The sequence below is a fragment of the Cimex lectularius genome, unplaced genomic scaffold, assembly GCF_000648675.2.
Source record: "Cimex lectularius strain Harlan isolate CLEC.00 unplaced genomic scaffold, Clec_2.1 scaffold277, whole genome shotgun sequence".
Classification (NCBI taxonomy): domain Eukaryota; kingdom Metazoa; phylum Arthropoda; class Insecta; order Hemiptera; family Cimicidae; genus Cimex; species Cimex lectularius.
Window position 1 is genome coordinate 435343 of NW_019394221.1, and position 21503 is coordinate 456845.

At 35.8% G+C, this 21503-nt stretch overlaps 3 protein-coding genes across 7 annotated transcripts in view; 1 reads left to right on the forward strand and 2 right to left on the reverse strand.

The window, feature by feature from the left end:
- Positions 1–1533, forward strand: part of LOC106667710 (very-long-chain (3R)-3-hydroxyacyl-CoA dehydratase) — a 31530-nt gene extending 29997 nt beyond the window's left edge. For all 3 annotated transcript variants that reach the window (XM_014395862.2, XM_014395854.2, XM_014395830.2), the window contains exons 8-9: positions 977–1095; positions 1169–1533. In XM_014395862.2, coding sequence (XP_014251348.1) covers positions 977–1095; positions 1169–1257 — 208 coding nt within the window. In that variant the 3' untranslated portion in view covers positions 1258–1533. The remainder of the gene's footprint in view (positions 1–976; positions 1096–1168) is intronic.
- Positions 1534–1792: 259 nt separating this feature from the next.
- Positions 1793–7484, reverse strand: LOC106666410 (gonadotropin-releasing hormone receptor). 3 transcript variants are annotated; one of them, XM_024230293.1, is made up of 6 exons: positions 7231–7484; positions 3983–4107; positions 3207–3844; positions 2940–3123; positions 2416–2609; positions 1793–1965 (listed from the first exon to the last, which is right to left on the reverse strand). In XM_024230293.1, exons 3-6 carry the CDS (start codon positions 3777–3779, stop codon positions 1804–1806), a joined length of 1113 nt encoding a protein of 370 aa, XP_024086061.1. In that variant the 5' UTR covers positions 3780–3844; positions 3983–4107; positions 7231–7484; the 3' UTR covers positions 1793–1803. The 3 variants fall into 3 exon arrangements, with proteins under 3 accessions (XP_024086061.1, XP_014249088.1, XP_024086062.1); XM_014393602.2 differs by having other exon boundaries at positions 3983–4496; positions 6025–7484; XM_024230294.1 differs by lacking the exon at positions 3983–4107 and having other exon boundaries at positions 6025–7484.
- A 1931-nt stretch (positions 7485–9415) lies between these two features.
- The window catches only part of LOC106667701 (vasoactive intestinal polypeptide receptor 2-like), a 30369-nt gene continuing 18281 nt past the window's right edge, over positions 9416–21503 (reverse strand). Inside the window, exons 5-13 of the mRNA XM_014395819.2 lie at positions 20297–20391; positions 19640–19802; positions 19419–19578; positions 17937–18067; positions 17788–17873; positions 17579–17723; positions 15565–15727; positions 12714–12808; positions 9416–10308 (exon numbers count right to left, since the gene is read on the reverse strand). Of these exons, the coding sequence (XP_014251305.1) occupies positions 10243–10308; positions 12714–12808; positions 15565–15727; positions 17579–17723; positions 17788–17873; positions 17937–18067; positions 19419–19578; positions 19640–19802; positions 20297–20391 (1104 nt within the window). The 3' untranslated portion in view covers positions 9416–10242. The remainder of the gene's footprint in view (positions 10309–12713; positions 12809–15564; positions 15728–17578; positions 17724–17787; positions 17874–17936; positions 18068–19418; positions 19579–19639; positions 19803–20296; positions 20392–21503) is intronic.

Consider the following 21503-nt stretch of genomic DNA (forward strand, 5'->3'; position numbering starts at 1 on the left):
AGTCTTTTAGATTAAGGTTAATTTTAAAAAAGCAAAGAAAAAAGCCCACTCATGCTCATAATTAAACCTTTAACCACATCTTGAGGTATTTCATCTCAAAATTCAATTAATCTAACTTCCAGCTTAGCTAAGGTTGTAAGGGGGGGCTATGTATTTGTTTTATCCAACATCTGAGCTCGTCCCAAAAGTGGTCATAGTGGTTCAAATTAGGGCTACAGGCTGGCAATCTTAGAGGGTTGACATCACAAAAGTACTACATAAGGGTGGTGACATGTGGTCTTGCATTATATTGCATAAACAATCATTGCTCGCCAATAACTGGAGCAGCAAATAGCACCACTTATGCCTTAAGAATGCCCGCCACATAGATTCTGCATTAAGCGATGTCCTATTAAAAACACCACTCCATTTTTGCATCCAAAGAAATTCCACTCCACACCATGACTGAACCACCTTTGAACGACCCTCTTTTGTCAGTGTTGCATTACACCTGCTCAAAGTTGAAGACGTCCATTAGGTAAGTGGAGAGAAAACTGGGACTTGTCTGAAAACATAACATTCTTCTGTTCAGTTTATTTCCTATGCAAAATTACTGGCTACCCGAGGGATCATATCACCTCTTAGTTGAAATATCCTCGTAAAAAATGTTAAAAAATTTAAAAGCCAGTTTTGCATCACAATTGGTGACATAAACAAATCTTTCCACTTAATTATAATTATCAAATCATTTTTAAAGTAGTAAAACAAAAAATATTGCCTAAACATTCAAATTAAAAAACTAAAAATAAAAATTCCAAAGTGCACCATTTTATTGTGGACAGTGTATAATTATTTTATAATTAATAACGATATATTTTTTCATGTATTAATTAAAATTTCTTTAGCTGGTAGTAGTTTAATCATAGCTTGGTTTTTCAAAAAGATTTACGTTTTACAGTGTAATTAATGTGTTGATTTAAATTTCTTTTATTCACAGAAACATTCCATATTTTGAAGAAACTGAAAGATTTGTAGTTTCTCTGCCAAATGCCTGGAATGTCACTTTCCACACTCCCACAGCAATGAGAATTTATCTTCTCTTCTTCTTTTTCCCTGGTAAGTGTATGCTTTTTATATTTATTATGTAATATATAAGTAAGTTTGTGTTTTTAATTTTTAAATGTAATAGGTTTATGTAGTCTAATGACTCATCTCCACCGCACACGGGAGAAGAAACTCAAATCACGCCAGTGGAAGCAAAAGATAAAATCCAAGTGAGCTAAGTCAATTAAGTCCAATAATTAACAGCAAAACACCACAACAATCACAATTTAGGTAATGTCAGTCATAATTAAATAGTTTAATATTAAATTATTTAAAATATATAAGTATTTGACTTTTTAATTATTAGTTTATTGAACCAGTTGTATAAAATTGATAGTTATAAGCCATCAAAATTTGTAAGCTTGTAATTCTTCACTAGCTAAATTCACGTAATGAATATTTCTTATCTTTTTTTAAAATGTTGTATTAATTTTAAATAAATCAGGCAAATTTTTCTTACCTTATGCTTTTTGTCTAACTATGAAGTTGATCCTTCAACCTTCATATTTAATCTTAGGTGTATCCAAATGATAATATACTCAGTGAAATACCAGTTTTGATTAGGGTAAGTAAATTGATTTTACATTAATACATTATCAAACTTTTATTTTTAATATTGACTTTTTAACAAGAAAGAAATTAATAAATCATAAAACAATAGATTTAAACACAAACAATCAAAGTTTGATTTTGTTAAATTTTCGAAAATTCGAAAAAAAATCACTCCTGCAAGCAAGAGTAGTCGAATATTTTGAATGAAGCATATCTTGTCTTTTTATTTTTTGAAGGTTTCCAAAGGTGAAACGCTCCGTAGATCAAAGGATTAACCAAGCTATTTGACATGCCAAAGAAAAATATTCCTTTTTGTAATTCCTCCGACAGCTGAAAGAATTAAACTAAATTAATTAGGAAATTTGGTCGTTAATGCATCTTCAGTTTGTCTGTGATGTTAAGAAAGAGGCCTGACAACATAATCACACAGACATACTGAAGATAGTGAAACATGTTTGATAGACCAACCCATCTAGTATAGGCATGTTTGGTAAGATTCAAAATGAAAAAAATAATTTGAATACCAAACTTAAAACAAACATCACAAATGTTTCCACACATTTGCAGAAATTAAAGAAAGATAATTCCATGATAAATTGTTACAGAATCTCGAAATCAAACATTTATTTAACGTTGATGTGGGAATTATTTAATCTTTAATAAAATAAGTAAAAAGATTAATCGAAATTCACTCTAAATGATGTATACAAATTGTAAGGATTACATATTTCCATATTTATGGAAGAAGATAGATGGAAATATTGACAGGCTGCTACTTACATATTTATCAGGGTTGAGAAAAACAAAGATGATCATCATAATGTAATAAGGTGTCCACCACACGACGAATGTCACGACAATAACCAATGATATTCTGAATGCTTTGACCTTCGCTTTGTGTATAAGGCGTCTTCGGTTGAAATCCAAATCTATAACTCTCCTTGGGCCCTCAAAGCTGAAGAATTTGTCACTTTCTGGAATAGATTTTTCCAGTAAATACAATTATATGCATATGTAAAGGTCAAAAATCCATATTAAACGTGAAAGATTATATGTTTTTTTATATATTTTTAAATGACTTTATGATTCCCGTCATCAAATCTGCGACTGTGGGTCTACGAGATGAGAGTTTAACATGCTAACCACTCGACTACTGCATTCTTCTATTATATGTATTAAAAAAATATTATTTTAATTAAAAATCAAGTTTATAAATATAAATAATTCTATTAATTTTTCAACAGCGGTAGCAATTTTTTTTTTGTCAAAGAAGTAATCCTGTTGAAATTATTTTTTGTACTAACTTGAAATAGTGATGATAGTAGATGTGTATGAAGCAGCCAAAATAAGAAGAGGTACCATAAACATACAAAGAAAACTAAATGTTGTATACAGTTGTTCCTGCCATGGCTCTGTATAGAATCCATAAGTAACACACTGATAAAAGTCTTCGTAGAAAGGGCCAATCCCAACATGAAATATAATCAACTGGAAATAAAAATTTTGGGCCTTATAATAGCCTGTGCATTTGTTTAAAGCAATATGTGTTTAATTAGATAATTTGTAGTTACCTGAGGTAGGCTCAACAGACAACTAAGAATCCAAGCACCTATTACAAATTTTGAACAACGTTTTGTAGTGCTGAATGCTTTAATAGGGTACCGGACCGCAACGAACCTGTCAAGACCTATCAGGACAAGTATGAATGTAGAAAGATAGAGCGAGAACATTTCTGAAAATTTGAAAAGTTTGCACAAAATGTTGCCAGCCTTCCATTCGACTGTAAAGGACCACATTGCTTCGCCTGCAATGCAGAAAACGGTCACCAAAAGGTCAGAAACGCTGAGATGTAGAATCAGTGCGTAAACTGAGGACCAAGATTGATTTATCTTTCTGTTCCTGCAAGTCCTAGAATTCCTTATGCTCAAGATCGTCAGAATGTTTCCGATCAGACTGATCATGGCCATGATGCCGAGAACAGTGGTGCGGATTTTCGCCGATGAATTTGTTTTGGGAGAATGCTCCAGGCATTTGAACGGCTTGGAGGAATTCCACAAATGGCACAGTTCCAGTGGCACTAACAAAAATCCGTCCCTTGTTTTTTCAAATGGTTCAAATAAGCTTATATTGTTTGCCTCCATCATCAATAGTTTCTTATCCCTTTTCCTTGCATATATAAATAGTTAACTCATCATTTGCTAAATTATTTCTGAAAACAGAAAAAATATGGATATTTGTGCTTGCTTACTTAACAAACATGTAATTTTTAATTAATTAAAATGAAGTCATTTATGAATCACAGATGTAATTTAAAGATCATTAATTTTTGAGTATTTAAAACACTCACATTTTGCTGGTGATCCATTTTAAATTGTAAAACGCTCCCAAAGAACCTTATTTACGATCATTTTTATTAATGTGCATACTAAAACTTATTTAATTTGACAAGTTGCCAGATGATGCCTCTAATTTCTATATAACAAATTATACACTACATTATAAGTTTTATACAAAAAAATTACTATAAATCCTCAATTAAGTATTAAATATGATTAAAAGAATGGTGCATGAAGAAGATTAGTTTTCAGCCAGGTTAATTATATGTATAAACAGTCTATACATTATTGTTAATTTCAACTGCTTGTTACTTTGTCTAAAGAATTATGCTTGTACAATTTTTATTCTTTTTTTTTGTCAATTTACCCAGTATAAAATACTTCACAATTAATTGTTAAATACAATTTAAAAAAATTATATGTAATTTAAGACTCTGGACGTGGAAGTTGTACGATGAAATTGGTTTTAGTCCAACTTCCTTTTGAGGTGTTGTCAATGAGGAGTCAAAAATTACAGTATCGATCCTGGAAATCAAATAATATTCAATATATTAACTTGACGTTCTCTAAGATATTTAATTTGTTGGCTATTTTCTGAAATTTATAGTTAAAATAGTTTTAATGCTAATGTAGTTTGTTTGTTTACATAACTTTGTGGTTCCAACTGTTTTCTGTTTGCGTCTATATTTAACCAAAGGCTCTATTTAAGAGAGGTAAACAATAGGACAAAACTTTCAGTTTCACTTTTTTTTTAGCTTATTGAAAATTCAAATCTCTTCTTATTACAATTATTAATCTACTGCTGTATCCAATTATGCAATAAACAGGTAACACAAAAAAACCTAGGTGGCTTGTTAAGAGTGAATTTGAGCCACCCTTTCTACGTACAGAATTTGAAATGATGAGCTGTACAAAGTAGAATTTTCAGATAAACAGGTTGAAATTTTTTTTGTTTAAGATAAAGGAGTAATTCATTTATTTTTACTCGGAATTTACGAAACTGTGGTTCTAGGGTAAAGAGGTGGTCTTGGTGGGATGGATACAGTGATGTCAGTGTATTGTATTGTGTAGAGAAGTCTGCCGGGTATATGCTGAAAAGTAACGGGCTTAGGGTACTCCCTTGAGAAACACCATGAAGGTTAGATCGTTTGGTAGATAAAATGGAAGAAACGATCACATAGGTTGGATTTCAGGATGAGATAGCATGCACTAGAAAGGAAGGATTTGAGTTTCAGCCTGGTGGCAAACTTGATTTAATGCTTGGGACATGTTTAGAATGGAAGGGTAAAACTGCTTACGCTCTAAGAGTGTTGCGATAATGTCTACAACAGCAATTCGATGGATTATAGAGTGATATATACAGAATGGATTGGAGGTCAATGATGGTGATGGATAGAATTTCTTGCAGGCTGGATAAGAGTAGCTTCTCAAGTACTTTCTCCTAAGTATAGAACTTATAAGATGGGAGGAAACATTGCCAATTGATTTTTAGGCTTGTGATTCATGTTGATGGAAGAGAATTTACATAGGGTGGATTTGGGTGGTATTTAAATTACATATACAAAAGAAAAATTAACTGGTTAAAGTAATTAGGACAAAATGAGAAGTACAAAAGCAGAAAGTAATTAAAATATATTTAATATCCAACATCCAGAGAATGCAGTCCGTCCAATCCAATGTTTTCAGAATCATGGTCAATGCTCCTTGCTTGGCTACATGTTAAAATAATTCCCAAAACATTTTCCACTTTTCACAATAAACTCTCCTCTCACCCCAATCCTTATCCAATAAAAACCACCCCTAATCCCTCCATACAACTGAAGAGTAGATGGCCTTGCGACCTACTAAATGAGGATTAGTCCTCGTGTATAGCTATTAGCTGGGGGAACCACAAAACAACACCTTCATGACACATGATGACATTTGTAAATTTAATTCATTACACATTGCAAATAATGTTAGACATGTAATAAATATATAAAATAAAAAAAAGTTTTTTTGCAAAAAAAAAAAATTGCTATCAAAGATTGTTTTAGACAAATAGAAAACTTACGCAAAAATGGAAATGATGGGAGTGCTAATTGGGAATTATCAGAGGGGTTCAGTCACTAAATCGGTAGTCACCTTTTGCGATAATAGCTTTTAAAAAATGAACGTTTAATTGTAAGGATCAAAGGAGTCAGCAGGAAACAGGACAGCTAATTAATTAATATTAATTACTGTTGAAAATGGGGGATGCAGGAAACGTGAACTCAGGAAATAACGCTGTCAAAACGGAAAACGCCTTCATTTCTAACAGAGATTGATTTATTTAAAATTAGAAATCCTATGGCATTATAGTGTTATAAGTTTATCACATAATGATTTAATTAGTTTAATTAATTGTTTGAGGATGCTGGAAAAAAGCGGAGAAAATTAAGTTAATTGAAGTAAGTAGAAAATTAATGAGTGCCTGTTTCTGATTTGAGTATGTGGTGAGCAGTGAAATCCTGTTCGGGAGATGAGTCTCAAGATGTAAGGTGAGATCTCATCAAGTAGACGAGTATGTGGTGTACACTAAGACCTCGCCGAGGAGACGAGTCTCAAGGTATAAGGTGAGATCTCATCAAATAGACGATTCTGTGGTGTGCAGTGAGATCTCAAGTAGACGAGTATGTGGTGTACACTAAGACCTCGCCGAGGAGACGAGTCTCAAGGTATAAGGTGAGATCTCATCAAATAGACGATTCTGTGGTGTGCAGTGAGATCTCAAGTAGACGAGTATGTGGTGTACACTAAGACCTCGCCGAGGAGACGAGTCTCAAGGTATAAGGTGAGATCTCATCAAGTTGACGAGTCTGTGGTGTGCAGTGAGTTCTCATCAAGTAGACGAGTATGTGGTGTACACTAAGACCTCGCCGAGGAGACGAGTCTCAAGGTATAAGGTGAGATTTCATCAAGTAAACGAGTCTGTGGGGTACAGTGAGATCTCATCAAGAACACGAGTATGTGGTGTACACTAAGACCTCGTCGGGGAGACGCGTCTCAAGTCAATGGGGTAGTGCCCCTGCTTATATACGGAATGGCTCTACTCTGATTGGCTGCAGATTGGAGGGCGAGACCATACCAAAACTGACATGACACCTAGCGGGTACCGCGGTAATTGCAGAAGGCGCCACAAAAGTATGAGACTTGAAATATTTGAAGAAGAGGTATGAGATATGTTTTCTTAAAAAAACCTTAAGGTTTATGGTTAAACTTATGTCTCACAGCATCTTACCAGAACACCTAAGGTGTTTTGCATCTGATTTGACAGTATCAGTTCACGCCATGAAAGGCCTGTAAAGATAACTGACTGTTGAAACGGTAATAAAAGAAGATTCTTTAAACGTATTTTGTCGTAGACATTCGTGGGCAGATCATACAGGAAAGTTTTACGCTGTTGCGGAGTTAAGCACTTTACATACTTCTTTCATACTAGTCTCAATTAAAAAGCTGTGCTAGGAATTCGAACCCAAGAGCTAGCGTGGCAAATACAAGTCCGACGCCCTAACCACTCGCTAACCACGGTCCTAACGTGTGCAGATCATGAAAAAAGGAGAAAGTCAAAAGGCCAAATGAATTCGATAAGATAAAACGACTAAAGCTTTTTTGTTTTCGTACATGAAAGCATATAAAAATCAGTGTTGGAGTGGCATTAATAAAAAAAGTCGGATTTCCCCGACTGATAAACTTTAATCCCTCTTTATTTGTGTACTAATTATTAATATCTCTTAAATTTCAAGTTGTATACCCTGCCTAAAAGAATTGCAATAAAGTTTATTTACAATTCTTAACGTGGTTTTATTATCTGAAAGGGGAAATTGAGGGTAAAATCGTAGGTTGATTTTTATAAGGTCACTTCTGCACATATACACATTGAGCTTATGACTGCTCATAAAAATCACCCTCTTCGGTGTTTTGGCAATCCGGGTAAGAACTCGGTCTTATCTCCACGGGTTGTCAACAAGCCGGTCATTTCAGTCCCGAACGCAAACAGTTTTTAATCTAGGCACACTCACACTCTCATTCAATCTTAAGTACATTGTTTCCTATTTACATACCCTTCACTCAAGTAGAGTGGTGAAACACTAAATATTCCACCATTGGCTCTTTCACACTACACATTTACGCTAATAAATACGTTCAAGCTGTGTACAAAAGGAAACACAAAACCAAATATCTATCAGTGCTGTAAGTACTAAAACAGCCCTGTTTCCTCCAAAAGTTGGAACAGAGGAACCAAATAGTGCCGGGCTTAAGCACAATTCTCATTTCGGATGGCACTCAAGCCCAGCCTCTTTAATGGATGACCTCCTCAATTAAATGAGATACATCGAGTAATCTTCTCTACATACCAAACACAGACGCGAGCTTTCGCCTAAAAGTATTTGTCCGTCTGTCAACTTAGTATGGACTATTCTTAGTCGTATGATCCCTCTTCTGGAAATCATATCCTCCAAGCTATCGACCGAGAGGTAGAGTGGACTTTGGTGACTCAACTTATCGATGCTAACTTCAGAAGTCAAATGACCTATATTGAATATGTAAAACACTTCGGTTGTGTTTTACATATTCACGACCGATTGGAGATGGTTGAAGCAAAATAAATTTGTTTAATAGTTGCCATGGTCGTTTAAATCATGATCAACGCTTTTAAATTGCAATATTTTCTGGAAAACTTTGGTGAAGATGAGACTTAAGTTATTTTTATATTTAAAAAAAAATATATTTGTTTTATTTTAACCACGGCGATCCGGCCCTCTGACGCTAAATATGCATTAAAAACGTGACTAAAAGAAAGTGGCAATGTCAGTGGCCCTCGTAGAATGGTCATCCTTACTTGATTAAGGATAGGCCATACGACGTTGACCGCGTATGTCCGGCATGTAGAGAAATCCCAAGTAATTGGAAGGTATAGTTACTTGGCTTCGTTTAAGAGCACGTAGAATTTGCTACCTGAAATGAGAATTGCCTTTAAGCACAGTAGCTTGTATTTGGGTCCTCTATTCCCATTCTTGGAGGAAACAGGATTGTTTTATTGTATGTAGTAATGTTTGAGTTGAAAGTGAATGTATTTATTAGTGCGAAGGTCTAGTGTAATGTTGAAGCCCTAGGAACCCCACCTCGACTGCTGGACGAATAAGACTGCCAACACTTGGGGTGGGTGATTCTCGAGACCTGCAGATTTGAGATTAAACTTATAAATCAATAATCAGTTTTGTTAGGATTCGTTACAAAATACAGAGATACAACTGGCGTCTATCTCACAACCTTCTGATCCGACGTAATAAAAATGAACACATACATCTTTCATGTTTTGTTAGTTGATGTCATCCCAAGATGAAACAGCTTTTTCAAACATAAATAAACACGAGAACATTTGTGGAACAGGAAAAGTGAAAGGGTTGAACAAACTACAACAGTTTGGATTGATCAATATAATAGGTTTATTTTTTGTTTTAAGTATTTGTTTTATGCTCATAAATGGCATGGGTTTATTAAAATCAGTCTTAAGTCTTCTTCCTGTTTACTGACGACCGACGTTCCCGTTCTAATGAAATTTTCCAATGAGGTAACTGCTTTCAGTTGTTTCTTGTTTCCTCCCCTTTATCTTTAGACTGTTTGGGCCTTTGTCATAAATAAACAAAACCTGTGTTTTGGAATATGAAGACAATTTGTTTTCAACATGAACAGCAGTATGAATATTTATTGACGTTGGAAGCAACCTGTGATTAATTATTATTTAGCATTGGAAGTTTTAGCCTAACTACATTTCAACAATTACATTTGCTAATAATACTTGCAATGCTTAATTAAAATATCTACGTTATATAATATAGGATTTTTATGAATGTCTTTTGTTGCCGGTTACAAATCTTATTTTATTATCAATGCTTAAAAGGGAGATTTCATATTCGTCATCCAAGTTGAAGCACAATTTCAAATTGCAGTTTGGTTGTTAAAAAAACAAAAAAACCCTGAGAATAGTTTTTTTTTCAACACTTAAATATCTTTTACATAATAACAAAAATACTAAAAATAAAAAATTAAAATATAACAACATTTATAATTATATTGAATAGTTTTTTCTTCTTTAAGCGTCTCAAAAATAGACTAGAATGTTAAAAAGTTAGAATTTTTGTTTTTCTTTAAAACAATAGGCATAATAATATAAATTTTTCATTATCGCAACCCCCTCACAAGTTTTATAAGATGATAATTTTATAATTCATCTTGCAGATCGAAAGCATTAGTGTTCAATTGATTTTTCTAAATTTAGGGATGTTTCAAGTAATGAATGTTGTGTGTCGTTAACCTGTAACATAGAAAATGCACATTTTTATTTAAACGTAACTTAGATCGATGTTATGGTACAGAGATGGAACAGGAGTAGGTGTAAAGGGTAGGAATTACTCCATAGCTCATGGACTGGTCAAACTCTGTGCGCAGGGGTTGTTAAAGATGTATGTGAAAAGTGCACAGATTTATATATTTTACCTAACATTGTACACTGATGGATTAAAGATGGAATAGGAATTAGATGAAGGGGGTAAAAGGGCCGAATTACACCATAGCAAAACCCCTTGGGACTGGTTCCATCTATCTTCCAAGTTTGAAGACCTTTCAATCCAACACTTCGGACGATCAGGCAGTCATAAAGGCAGTAAATGAGTATGCCTAAATTGCCTAATGGCCCTAGGAGTACACAATATGGTTACCATAAAGTAGGCTCTATGAAAGTATAAAAGGAAACGAACAAGCTGATCAACTAGTCAAAAAAGGAGGACCGGAACCACAACCAGGCACACCAGAAATATGCTATAAACGAAAGCATCAATTGCACTTTACACAGCTTAAAGGTTCCAAATGGGTATGCTTTTAACATCAAACTAGTCTGGGACAGCCTAAATTTCCTTATGGCTCTAGGAAAACACAAAGTTACCTTGAGATTCTGATAAAGGTATAAAAAAAAAGGTTGACGTACCAGCCAAAGAAAGGGTAACCCATTGATCCGAGGGAACCCCAACTAGGCGCACCGAGGGGTGTGCTGAAGTGGGAACTGGAAAAAATCGCTTGAGAAAGAAAAACTTAAACACTCGACAAAAACACCAGGGTATGGGAGAGATTCATAAATCTCTCAAAAAATGTGAAGGAACCCTTCTTTCTCAGCAGTCACAATTTAAGACAAATTATACGGCTTCTACACCTGCCACTGACCTTTTAACTAACACTAAAGAAGAAGACGGCAAAGTTGAGGCAGAAACATGCCAACATCGGAACAAGTCATGTGCGAATGTATAACCACCGATGAAGGGGCTTAATTTGTGAAAAAGCTTCTTCCACTTTCACGTTAATTAATAATAGTGGTTCCAAAATAAACCTAACAAGGGAAAAATTGGGAATTTTTATTAATTTTTTTACTTTTAACACACCCTCTTCAAAAAATGAAGTAACTTTTGTATTTAAAAAAAGTTCATATCAATTTATTAAAAGGTCTGAATTCAATTTTTAATAAAATTCAACTCAACAATTATATCGTGTTGCTGACAATGTAGCCTCTTCCCTCGAACAAAAACAGCATTGCTTGGGTGTCTTTCTTGATTTAGAAAGGCCTTCGATCGAGTCTGGCACTCGGGTTGCTTTGGAAACTGAGGAACATCCTCCCTCATACGTACTATCTTATACTGAGATCTTATCTGACGGATCGATTTTGTCGAGTCCGTCAGGGCACTGAATTCTCACCTTATATACGCATAAGGGCGGGTGTTCCTCAGGGAAGCATACTTGGCCCTTTTCTATTTTCCATATACACTGCAGATATTCCTACACACGTTAACATTTCGACACACACATTCGCTGATGATACAGCGATTCTTACACGCAATTCGGACCCCTCAATTAACACTCAACACTTACAACAACACCTGAATGAATTAACAATATGGTTCACAAAGTGGAGAATAAAGGTAAACCTAACAAAAAGCACACAGATCAATTTTACCTTACGTAAAAATGTCTGTCCTGCGGTGAGTATAAATGGAATTCCATTGCCTACCACTGACCTTGTGCGTTATCTTGGACTTTTCATGGATAAACGACTGACTTGGAATCCCCATACAAGACTGAAAAGACAGCAAACAAACCGACGTTATAAATTGTTAAAAAGACTACTCGACTCACGATCAAAATTAGACCTTGAAAATAAACTTTTAATTTACAAGACAATGATTAGACCTCTCTGGGCGTACGGTTGTGAAGTGTGGGGCTCAACCAAGGATTCCAATTCCCAGCGTCTCCAATCAATCCAATCTAAAATTCTCCGTCAAATTATAAATGCTCCTTTTTACGTTTCAAATTACACTATCCATAAAGACCTACACATCCCGTTTGTACACGAACTCATCAAAACTCGATATAAAAAATTTCATCAATCACTGAACACACACAGTAATCTATTCGTACGAAATTTATCACTTCCAACCCTACCTGAAAATCCTCCAAGACGATTGAAGCGAAAGTGGCCCCGAGACCTTCTCATTGTGTGAAGACTGAACAAGATATCAGTGTGAAGGAGTGTTACCACTGGGCAACTTCTCCTACAAGAGCCTCAAATGATAATTCAACATATACGAACATATTTACTTAATACATCACTTGTAGTTGTAAATACCGAATAAATGTAATAAAAAAAATTAAATTAAGAAGTATTAAGCTACTTACATTTACTCCATGCAATGGTCTTGGAAGGGCGGAATCTTTTAGAGTGAAATCATTAGCTTTCGACATGAAACTTATCATGCAACTGTCCAGTGTACCTTTTAACAAGAACGAAATTAAAATAGCACTTTTCATCTTGAAATAATAAATACAATAGTAATAATAATAAATACAAAGTATACACATAGGTATACACTTAATTTAAAAAAATCCGAATATTTAGAAGATTATTATTTATAAATTGTTTGTTTATTTATTTGGAAATCGTGAGATGCGATCTGGTGTGATGTAGGTATGTTTGTTTATTGTAGGTATTTGTAATTTAAAAAAAAAAAAAAAAAGTTGGCCTCGTTGACGTCAACTTGAACATAAATCAAGTTGTTTTGACGGACCGATAAATAGGTCCAGTTTTCCCACTCCGAACCGAAATCTTGACAAGTTGTTAAATCTCACCAAGACAAAATTGTTAAAACTGTATAAATTTTGTGTAAAACGGAAACCAATTTGGCTGTGCTCGATAAATAAAATAGTGTTTTATTAATATTAAAATTATTTCTGACAGATATACACAAACATCTCCTTTTTACGTTTCGCGTCATGTATCCAGTATTCCATAATTCATAGCAAAACAAATATAAAAACTATTTGTTCTTTCATCATTAAATCATCATCAACTGCCCTCCTGACCTAAAATGCATAGATCTACCGCACTAGGTCTGGCCTCACTTACTGGTTGAAGTCACTCAAACGTGTTTCGCCTTTATGCCATCTTCACTAAGAAATCTGATTGAGAGGATAGAAAATCCTCACTGACGATGGCGCAAAGCGCAAAACATCTGTATGGTATACGAATGGCTACAAAAGCCAGTGAAGGAAGCGGATCAAGCCCAAGCCCAATCAGGGAAGTACCCCTCCGCTTTTCAAGCTGTGTACATGCTATCAATGTTTGTAGCATAGAAATTCTTAAAATAGGTACCAAAATTCCTCATTAGATCAGACATTCGAGGACCCTCGAAGCATTAGCTTTAAAGATGTAAAAATAGTCGGTGAATGCATCCAAAATCTCTAAAACCTGAGAAAACAACCTGACAATATCTTGGATGCAGGCCAGAAAGGAATTTTCGATAATGAGCAACAAAAGACAACGCCAGAGGAGGATCTGCAAGATTATTGGTCCAGAACGTATAATTGGAGTAACAAGAACAAACATAGACTCCTCCATTTCGAGTAGGTCCGTACAAAAGTGAGAAACGGAAGAAATCAAGAGATGCCAAACATAGTGAACTCATGATTGAAAAACTCTTACCAAAACTGGCAAACATTGGTACAGTTAGACCGAGTGAAACTCGGCTGAGAGATAGGGTTATATATAGTTCCCTGGTATCTAAGAAAACATTTACATGGGGATATTCAACGATGAGCGCATTTTTAGTAAGCAGCAATGAGTAAGAAGTGACTACCATTCATATCATCTTCGAATGAGAACGGCTCAAGTGAGACACAACCAAGGATACCAACAAGACCCAAGAATAAATGCAGCAATGACAGTCCAATGACCTACTACTCTTTAAAAATAGGATCATCTTTTTAATTCGAAGGTTGACAATCCAAGCAGCTTGCTCTTCCTTGTTGGTCGCGTCCTGGTAACCTCCACAGTCGTGCATTGCAACCAACGCATCGTCCTTCAGCCAATAGTTCTACCTCCTTCCAATGGAACGCTTCCCTAGTATTTTGCCCTCCATTATTAACCTGAGCAATTCATAGCGCGCTCCAGCATCAGATTTCTCATATACGGTACGCACAAGTTCCCTGGGTTTGTCCATTCTGCGAAGCACTCTTTTATTTTTAACCCTCTGGATCCACGGTGTGCGGAGTATGAGCCGGCATAAATACATCTCAAAGGCCTCGAACTTCTCAGTACGCTGGATCAAACGTCCAGCTTTCGCATCCATATAACAGGACCGAGATTACGTAGCATATTATCATTCTCATTCTTAACTCTAAACTAAATTTAGAATGAATAAAAAAGTTTTGTTGGAAAGAAAGTTGCTCTAGCCATTTCTATTCTGGCCATTAACTCCTTTTCAGGGTCGCACTGCTCATTAACTAGGGTACCTTGGTAACGTACTTTATGACGTCACTTGTTCCCTGCGCTCTTCATTCACTAATAGATTTATCTTTATTTTTCTGTTTTGAGAACGCGATCACCTTGGTTTTGGAAACATTTAACGTTAAGCCACAGATTTCACTATGCTGAACAATGAAGTTCACTACCGTTAGCACTTCTGTGTCGTCCGCATACCGAATACAGACCGCAGGTATGCCTCACTGATCCGGACGCCCTTTGTATGGAAATGGTTAAAGGTTTCTTTAAATATAGCTTATAAGTTAAAAAGCAAGGGCGGTAGAATAAAGCTCAGCTGTACTCTGCGATAGCCTGCGTGAATCGAACTTTAGCTTTCTGGCTCCAATATGGTTCCCATGTTAACCGATGCTCCTCGCTGTCGATTCCGATGATCTAGTCCTTGACCGTCATGCTCTACCAGCAATTTAACTTTCCAGCTGAACTATGGGACTAGTATAAGTACAATAAGCCAAAAAGGCTTCACTGCTTGGGAGGACCTCCCGCTTCCTAGTATTTTCCTCTTCCAGATCATCATCAACAGCAAAAAAACCTTCAGTGTAACGGATTCAGTACGTGACCCAGGGCAGGTTCAACATTTTTAAATAGTTGATATTTGTTTATTTCTGGGATGAGCGATCAGGGTCAGAGAAAGTGTGGATAGACGTGTTGCTACTTCGCGAATCGCCTGTTATTTATCGATTGCAAAAATATTAACAAGAATGTACATACCGCTTCCTTTTTTTGCAGAATTATTCGTCTGGTTGTTAAACTTTCCTCTGGACGGCCTCTCCGTGTCACTGTAAAAATCTGGCCGGGCGTTGCCGAATTTTTTCTTAATTTCTGTCCTTACTTCGTTATTCATGAAACAGTACAACACCGCGACGAAAAATCCCTAAACAGAAACAAAAATAAGGATCATAATATTATTTATGCTCGATATGTATGAATCAAAGGAAAACATGTAAGTAAAAAGGGTTTTATTTTACATTCATAGACGAAAAAAACCCTAAAACATTAATAGTTGTCTTAAAACGTAAACAGAACATTAATAACTTATTGTGTACCTTTAAAGAGTGTTACTAAGCCTTTAACACTCTTTAGATTAAAAATACAGAAAATCACTTCTGGGGTGAAATCAACCTCGTACCAAAATGATTACCAAACAGATTGATTCTGTGACTGCACTAGGTGTTTCCCATTGGGGGTCGCAATGTTTTTAGACAATGTGGTTGTTCAACGTGTGCACCTGGCACATGGGCCTCATCACTAGATTCTCAAGTTAGGAGCGACTCATCTCCGCGCACGGAAAATCTGCTTCCACCCTGAGGTTCGGTGTAGAAGCCCACATCATACTGCAACAAACTGCCGACATGTCGACTTCTCTCGCTTGCCTCTTCCGAGGTTAACTTAACCAGTGCCGCGCGTAAAGGGATACCCAAAAGGTGGACGAAATGCATCAGCAGGTCTCCCAACGCGGTCCCTAGATTAGAGACGACAACTCTCCCTGAGTGTAGGGTCCCTGCCAGGTCGAAACTACCGGATACGTTTAAAGTGCAATTTCTAACCACCCCCTAGAGAAGACTGCCTTCGGTGCAGTGCGGGCACCACCGAAAAACAGGCTCTTCTCTAAGTACCCGCCAAGGTCCTCACCTACGGCCAACGACGAATCCATTCCCACATAGCACGCTTACTGGGCTTGGAACTGAAGACAATGTGCTATCCCGTCGTACAGCTGGTTATGCACCCACGTGTGCATTGCATTGCACTAAGGTACAATAAAGAAGTTCTTCTGGAAGCTGTGATCCCATTCGCTCCATTTATTAAGGACTACTTCGTGTTACTGTATGATAATACTTTACTGCATGTAGCTCAAGTTATCACCCATTACATGGAGGATGCATGGATTACCAGAATGAATTGACTAGCACGTTCTCCTGACACGAAGCCTGTAGAGCACTTATGGGACATGATAAAGAGACGAGTTAGACATTGTTTGCAGCATCCAAAAGCGTTATTAAAGAGGATTCTGACGAAATATGGTCGCTTATTTACTCGATACCTTGGAGACTTAAGTACTCCCGGAGTGGTACGTGTTATTAACAACAAAATTAGGTAATTAATTGGTAATAAAATTTTAATCTATGCTTAAATGATTTTCCTGTGTTTTGGTAAACTTTCTTTAAAACTATCATAATTTATTTAAAAAAAAATAAAAGTCATGAATTTTTGCTCTCGTTTAAATAAGTTGTTGGATTCGTGAGGAGCGGTCAAGAATGAATTAGTTTAGAAAAACACCTTTTTCATTTTTTTTGTCGACCTTTGGACCTATATTCCTGTCATCTTCAGGGCCTCGATGTATTACAAAACATATGCAGATTTGACACCACATGAATAGCGCCACATTTTATGAAATACTGGTTCAAAGTATATATTTACATCTTTACTGTATTTTTTCCAATCAACATGTTTTGTAATTCACCTAGGCACTGAAGATGACCTGAATACAGGTTGAAACGTCGGCAAAAAAAAACGAAAAATGTGTTAGTCTACCTCAGGCTTGACCGCTCCTCACGACCCGCCAATAAAAAACACACTTAAATAAGTATGTTGTAAGTAATATAACAATAAACATAAATGCAGTTTGAAATAAACAATAAAATGCGAGTGTCCGGTTTTTTTTGTCTTTGAGTGTATTATAATATCGCATTGTGTTGCAGTGTTGGACATAAAAATAGTTGATTACTTGGAAACTGGCAAAGAGTTGATCGCAGTAGAGCCAAATAACTTCAATCAATTCGTTTTTTCCAATGCTGAACGACATGCCAGAAAACAAAGCATAGTGTACTCCAAACAGGGGGATTAAAACTAACGTGGATTTAGCCCATTTTCTAAAACAGAGATTAGGTGTAACATGATTTTTTTCTAAATATTATTAGCAGTAAGAAAAGTTACCTGTAGCGGCGGCTATCTTCCGAAATCGACGCCGTCAGCTTCAGTAGTAGAACTCTAATAATATTCAGGAACATACCAAAATTAACCTGGCCAAAAAATGAAAGTTAATTCAAATACACAATAACGTTAAGTTATCGCATTGTTCTTACAAAAGTCGATATTGCCATGGGAATGGTGATGAAGAGTAAGTAATATTTATTATAGTTTACAGCCCAGCAATGTCTGTCTTCGTACAATAGTTTAAGTATAACCCATGGAGTTATAAAGAACAAAGGCAGACCTGTAAAATTTTACCATTTAAAAATACATTGAGAACATATTATTATTTATGGTTGTTCATTATTCAATGGTTATATTTTTGTATTTATTAATCTAAAAATGTAAATTACTTTAATTCTACTACGTTGGCAGGAGGTCGCTGCTCGCGGGGTCATGTCCACCCGCTTAAGAATTCTTATGCGATCAATTATAAAAGGCCTGGGCCCAATCAGGGTGATGATTTTCACTTCACTCGGAACTTGATACATTTTTAAGGAAATAATTTTTGGATAAACGTTTGATTTTAAGGTCGTTGTGTAGTAGGAAGAGCATTACAATAGGTCTAAGGATCTTTGGAAAGGATTGGAAACGTTGAATATTGGAAGGTTAGCTGTGACCCACCTTGCGTCCCAATCGGTTGTAGATTATAAGTTTGTTCCTGAAAGCATGAGTTGTCCCATAGGTTTGTACACCGTCTTTAGGTCGTGTCGTTTTAGCCGCGTATGATTCCATGTTAAGCATGTAGGTAGAACAGCCTGATTTGTTGATGGAAACATTGTTGTATTAGGTTGTGAGAGATGCTCTTGCTTTCCACTTAATTTTCCATTATAAACCAGTGTGCTATACATGAGATGTGTCTGCAGGTCAAAGGTACTGCTGTAGCATGGCAACGGATGCAAGTATGTAGGTGTAACATCTCAGTTAAGGATAATGAGGATCGGTCCGAGCACACTGCCCTGCGCTACTCCTGCGACCGGAGAGTATTCGGAGTAAGTTGATCGTTGTCAGAACTTGTCAGAAACGTGCTTGCTTGTGGTGGTAGTGACAGCCAAACTAGGAGAAGGTTTAATTTTTGTAACATTCCTTCGGACAGGATAGGGAGTAAACTAATGAAGCGATCCTTTGAGGCCTTTGAGATGGCTTGCCAGGTTTAGGTGATGATGGTGATCGAATGTTTCCAGAATAAGAGAAGTAAGAGTAAAATGGAACATACAATTATGGAGGTATGCAAGATATAGAATACCTTTTGTTGGAGTTTTTGGAGAATGTGGGATGTAATTAGGTCAAAACCAAGAGCCAATTTTTTTGGCAAAGAAAAATTGTGAACAATTTATGCTTGTTTAAGAATGGTTTTTTTAGACAAAATTAAATGACAATTTACTAAATTTTATTTCATTCTCATAGGTTAACAAGATTTGTGTTTAACTTGTATTTAGATTAAAATGAGAATTGAAAATAGATTTTTGTATGCTGATGCTTTCAAGATTTTTTTTCGGTTACGCAATCTTTTATATCACGCTTTATTAAATATTTGCTATCCTTCATAAAGGAAGCTGTTACATGAATTTCGGAAATTTGTCTGAAATACTTACTCCAACCGATGATGACGTACATCTTAATTGAACTGGTGTCGGAAAATAAGGATAGGAATATTAGGTTGTGCAGATACAGTCCTTCCATGAAAATCCAGAGGTAATTAGCAAGGAGAGAGAACTGCCACAGGCTAATGAGAAACTTGCAGGCCCAGGTTTCCTAAAGAAAATTTGAAATTTGAACTGTCGGATACGTTGGAATTGTAAAAAATTAATGGAACCTTCGAGCCTCCGAAAATCGCATCGCTTTCTCCAATTTCGAAAAGCGAGTTCAGCCCGTCTCCTTTGAAGAGCCAATTATTTTTTAATAGGCTAGTCCCAGCTCGAAGCATAAACGAAACGAATAAGTGCATGTGCAGCAAGTTCCTGGAGCATCTCAATTTCCTTTAAATAGAAAAAAATTAACTTGTGTTATTTTTCGACTTATAATTCTCTCGCACCTCGGCAAAAAACTGCTTTAGGAATATCGTACATAGACCGACGCGAAGATTTATTGCCCTAATTGGTTGTAAACACGTTTTCTCACAAATGGAAAAATAACTTACACGAAGGATCTCGGGGAGATAAAATTTGTTAACATTTCGATCCAACGAGTACGACTTGAAAAATCTCCCCGTCAAAATGTACCTTAACCCCTTGTTACTTTCATTCGGTTATGCCCTTTTTTTTAAAAACAATTTACACGATTCGTTATAAAAATATCACTGAGAGAGAAAATTTATGAAATCCAGACGTTTTGCAAATATATTCGCCGGCTTTTATGAAATGTCTACATAGATAAGAGCCTAGGTGACTAGGAAGATGATTTGTTCCAGATGCCCTTTCGGTCCTTGCGCGATAAAAATGCATCGATATCTCATCTATGTTTACGTACTTACTTAAAACTGGCCAAAATAATGAATGCAACAATGAGTGTTATCAGCGATATTCCATATCCTGTCTGTGATATCGCCTCTATGATGGGAAAATGTCCCTGAAAATAAATTGTCCTGTTATCATACATGTTATCCCTCAACTAAACAAACATACCAATTAATTTCTCCTAATCAATTTTTTTTAAACGACAAGTTAGAGTTTTGTTATTTCCAATTATATTCGACTTCAAAGTCCTAATCCATTCAATAAAAATAAAAAAACACACAAAAATAAAATTCTCTTCGAGGCATTAAGGAATCATTTTAATAAAAATTTGAGCAAAGTTTATTTTTTATCTTCATTTATTTTTATCTACAACTGTATATGTATTATACAGGGTGTTCAGCTACTTGTGTTACAAATTTTTCCATTACATTCTACAATCAAAAAGGAACCAAAAAGTCCTAATTAACTACGGTCCGAATCTCAACAGTTTCGAAGTTATTCTGCTTTTTCTGATTTTTTAAGATTTCACGACCTTGCTTCAAAAAAAATGATAACTCCAAAACTAAAGGGTTTTGGACAAATCCGTTGATACGATTGAAAACTACGTTAAATTTCCAATAAATTGTCATACTGAACTTGTAAACCTTCGTGAAATAGGCGTTTTAGTAGCGATAACTTTGAAATTTTTTTTTTCAAAGTTGAAAAATTACTATTTGAAAACCTAGCAATGTCCACGAGTTTTGGTGCGAATTTAATTTATTAGAGTAAAATGGAAGAGCTGCTTCCTCTTTTGCCCCAAGAATACCCAATATAATGGCAGTGCGAATGAGGTCTAATATGAATGTATTTATTAGCATGAATGGAATAACTTTTCCCCTATTATCCCAGGAATATCGGGTACTGGGACAGTATTAACGAGTTCTAGTGTTAATGTAGTTTATTAGAGTAAAATGGAGGAGCTGCTTCCTCTATTGCCTCAAGAACATCGAGTACACTGGCAGTGTAGTTTTGGGTATATGTGGTTTTGTAACATAAGTGAAGCATGTGCAAAAGAGGGATGACTTGTTAATATGGCGGGGTCATCTGCATTTGGCGGTAAGTGCATTCTCATTTGAGGGCATATCAGAAGTAAAAATTGTAGCGGAGTACTGACCCTTGTGGCACACCTGCAAATTGTAAAGTAACACTGCAAAGCAAAGTGAAAGAAAAAAACAACCTGGAAGT

What these genes read in the sequence shown, in the direction of transcription:
- LOC106666410 (XM_024230293.1), bottom strand. Translation starts at nt 3,779, where the DNA reads ATGATGGAGGCAAACAATATAAGCTTATTTGAACCATTTGAAAAAACA. An exon ending in GTCTGTTGAGCCTACCTCAG is followed by an intron (nt 3,124 to 3,206) that starts GTAACTACAAAT and finishes TTTTATTTCCAG; the next exon opens with TTGATTATATTTCATGTTGG. An exon ending in TTCTCAACCCTGATAAATAT is followed by an intron (nt 1,966 to 2,415) that starts GTAAGTAGCAGC and finishes TAATTCTTTCAG; the next exon opens with CTGTCGGAGGAATTACAAAA.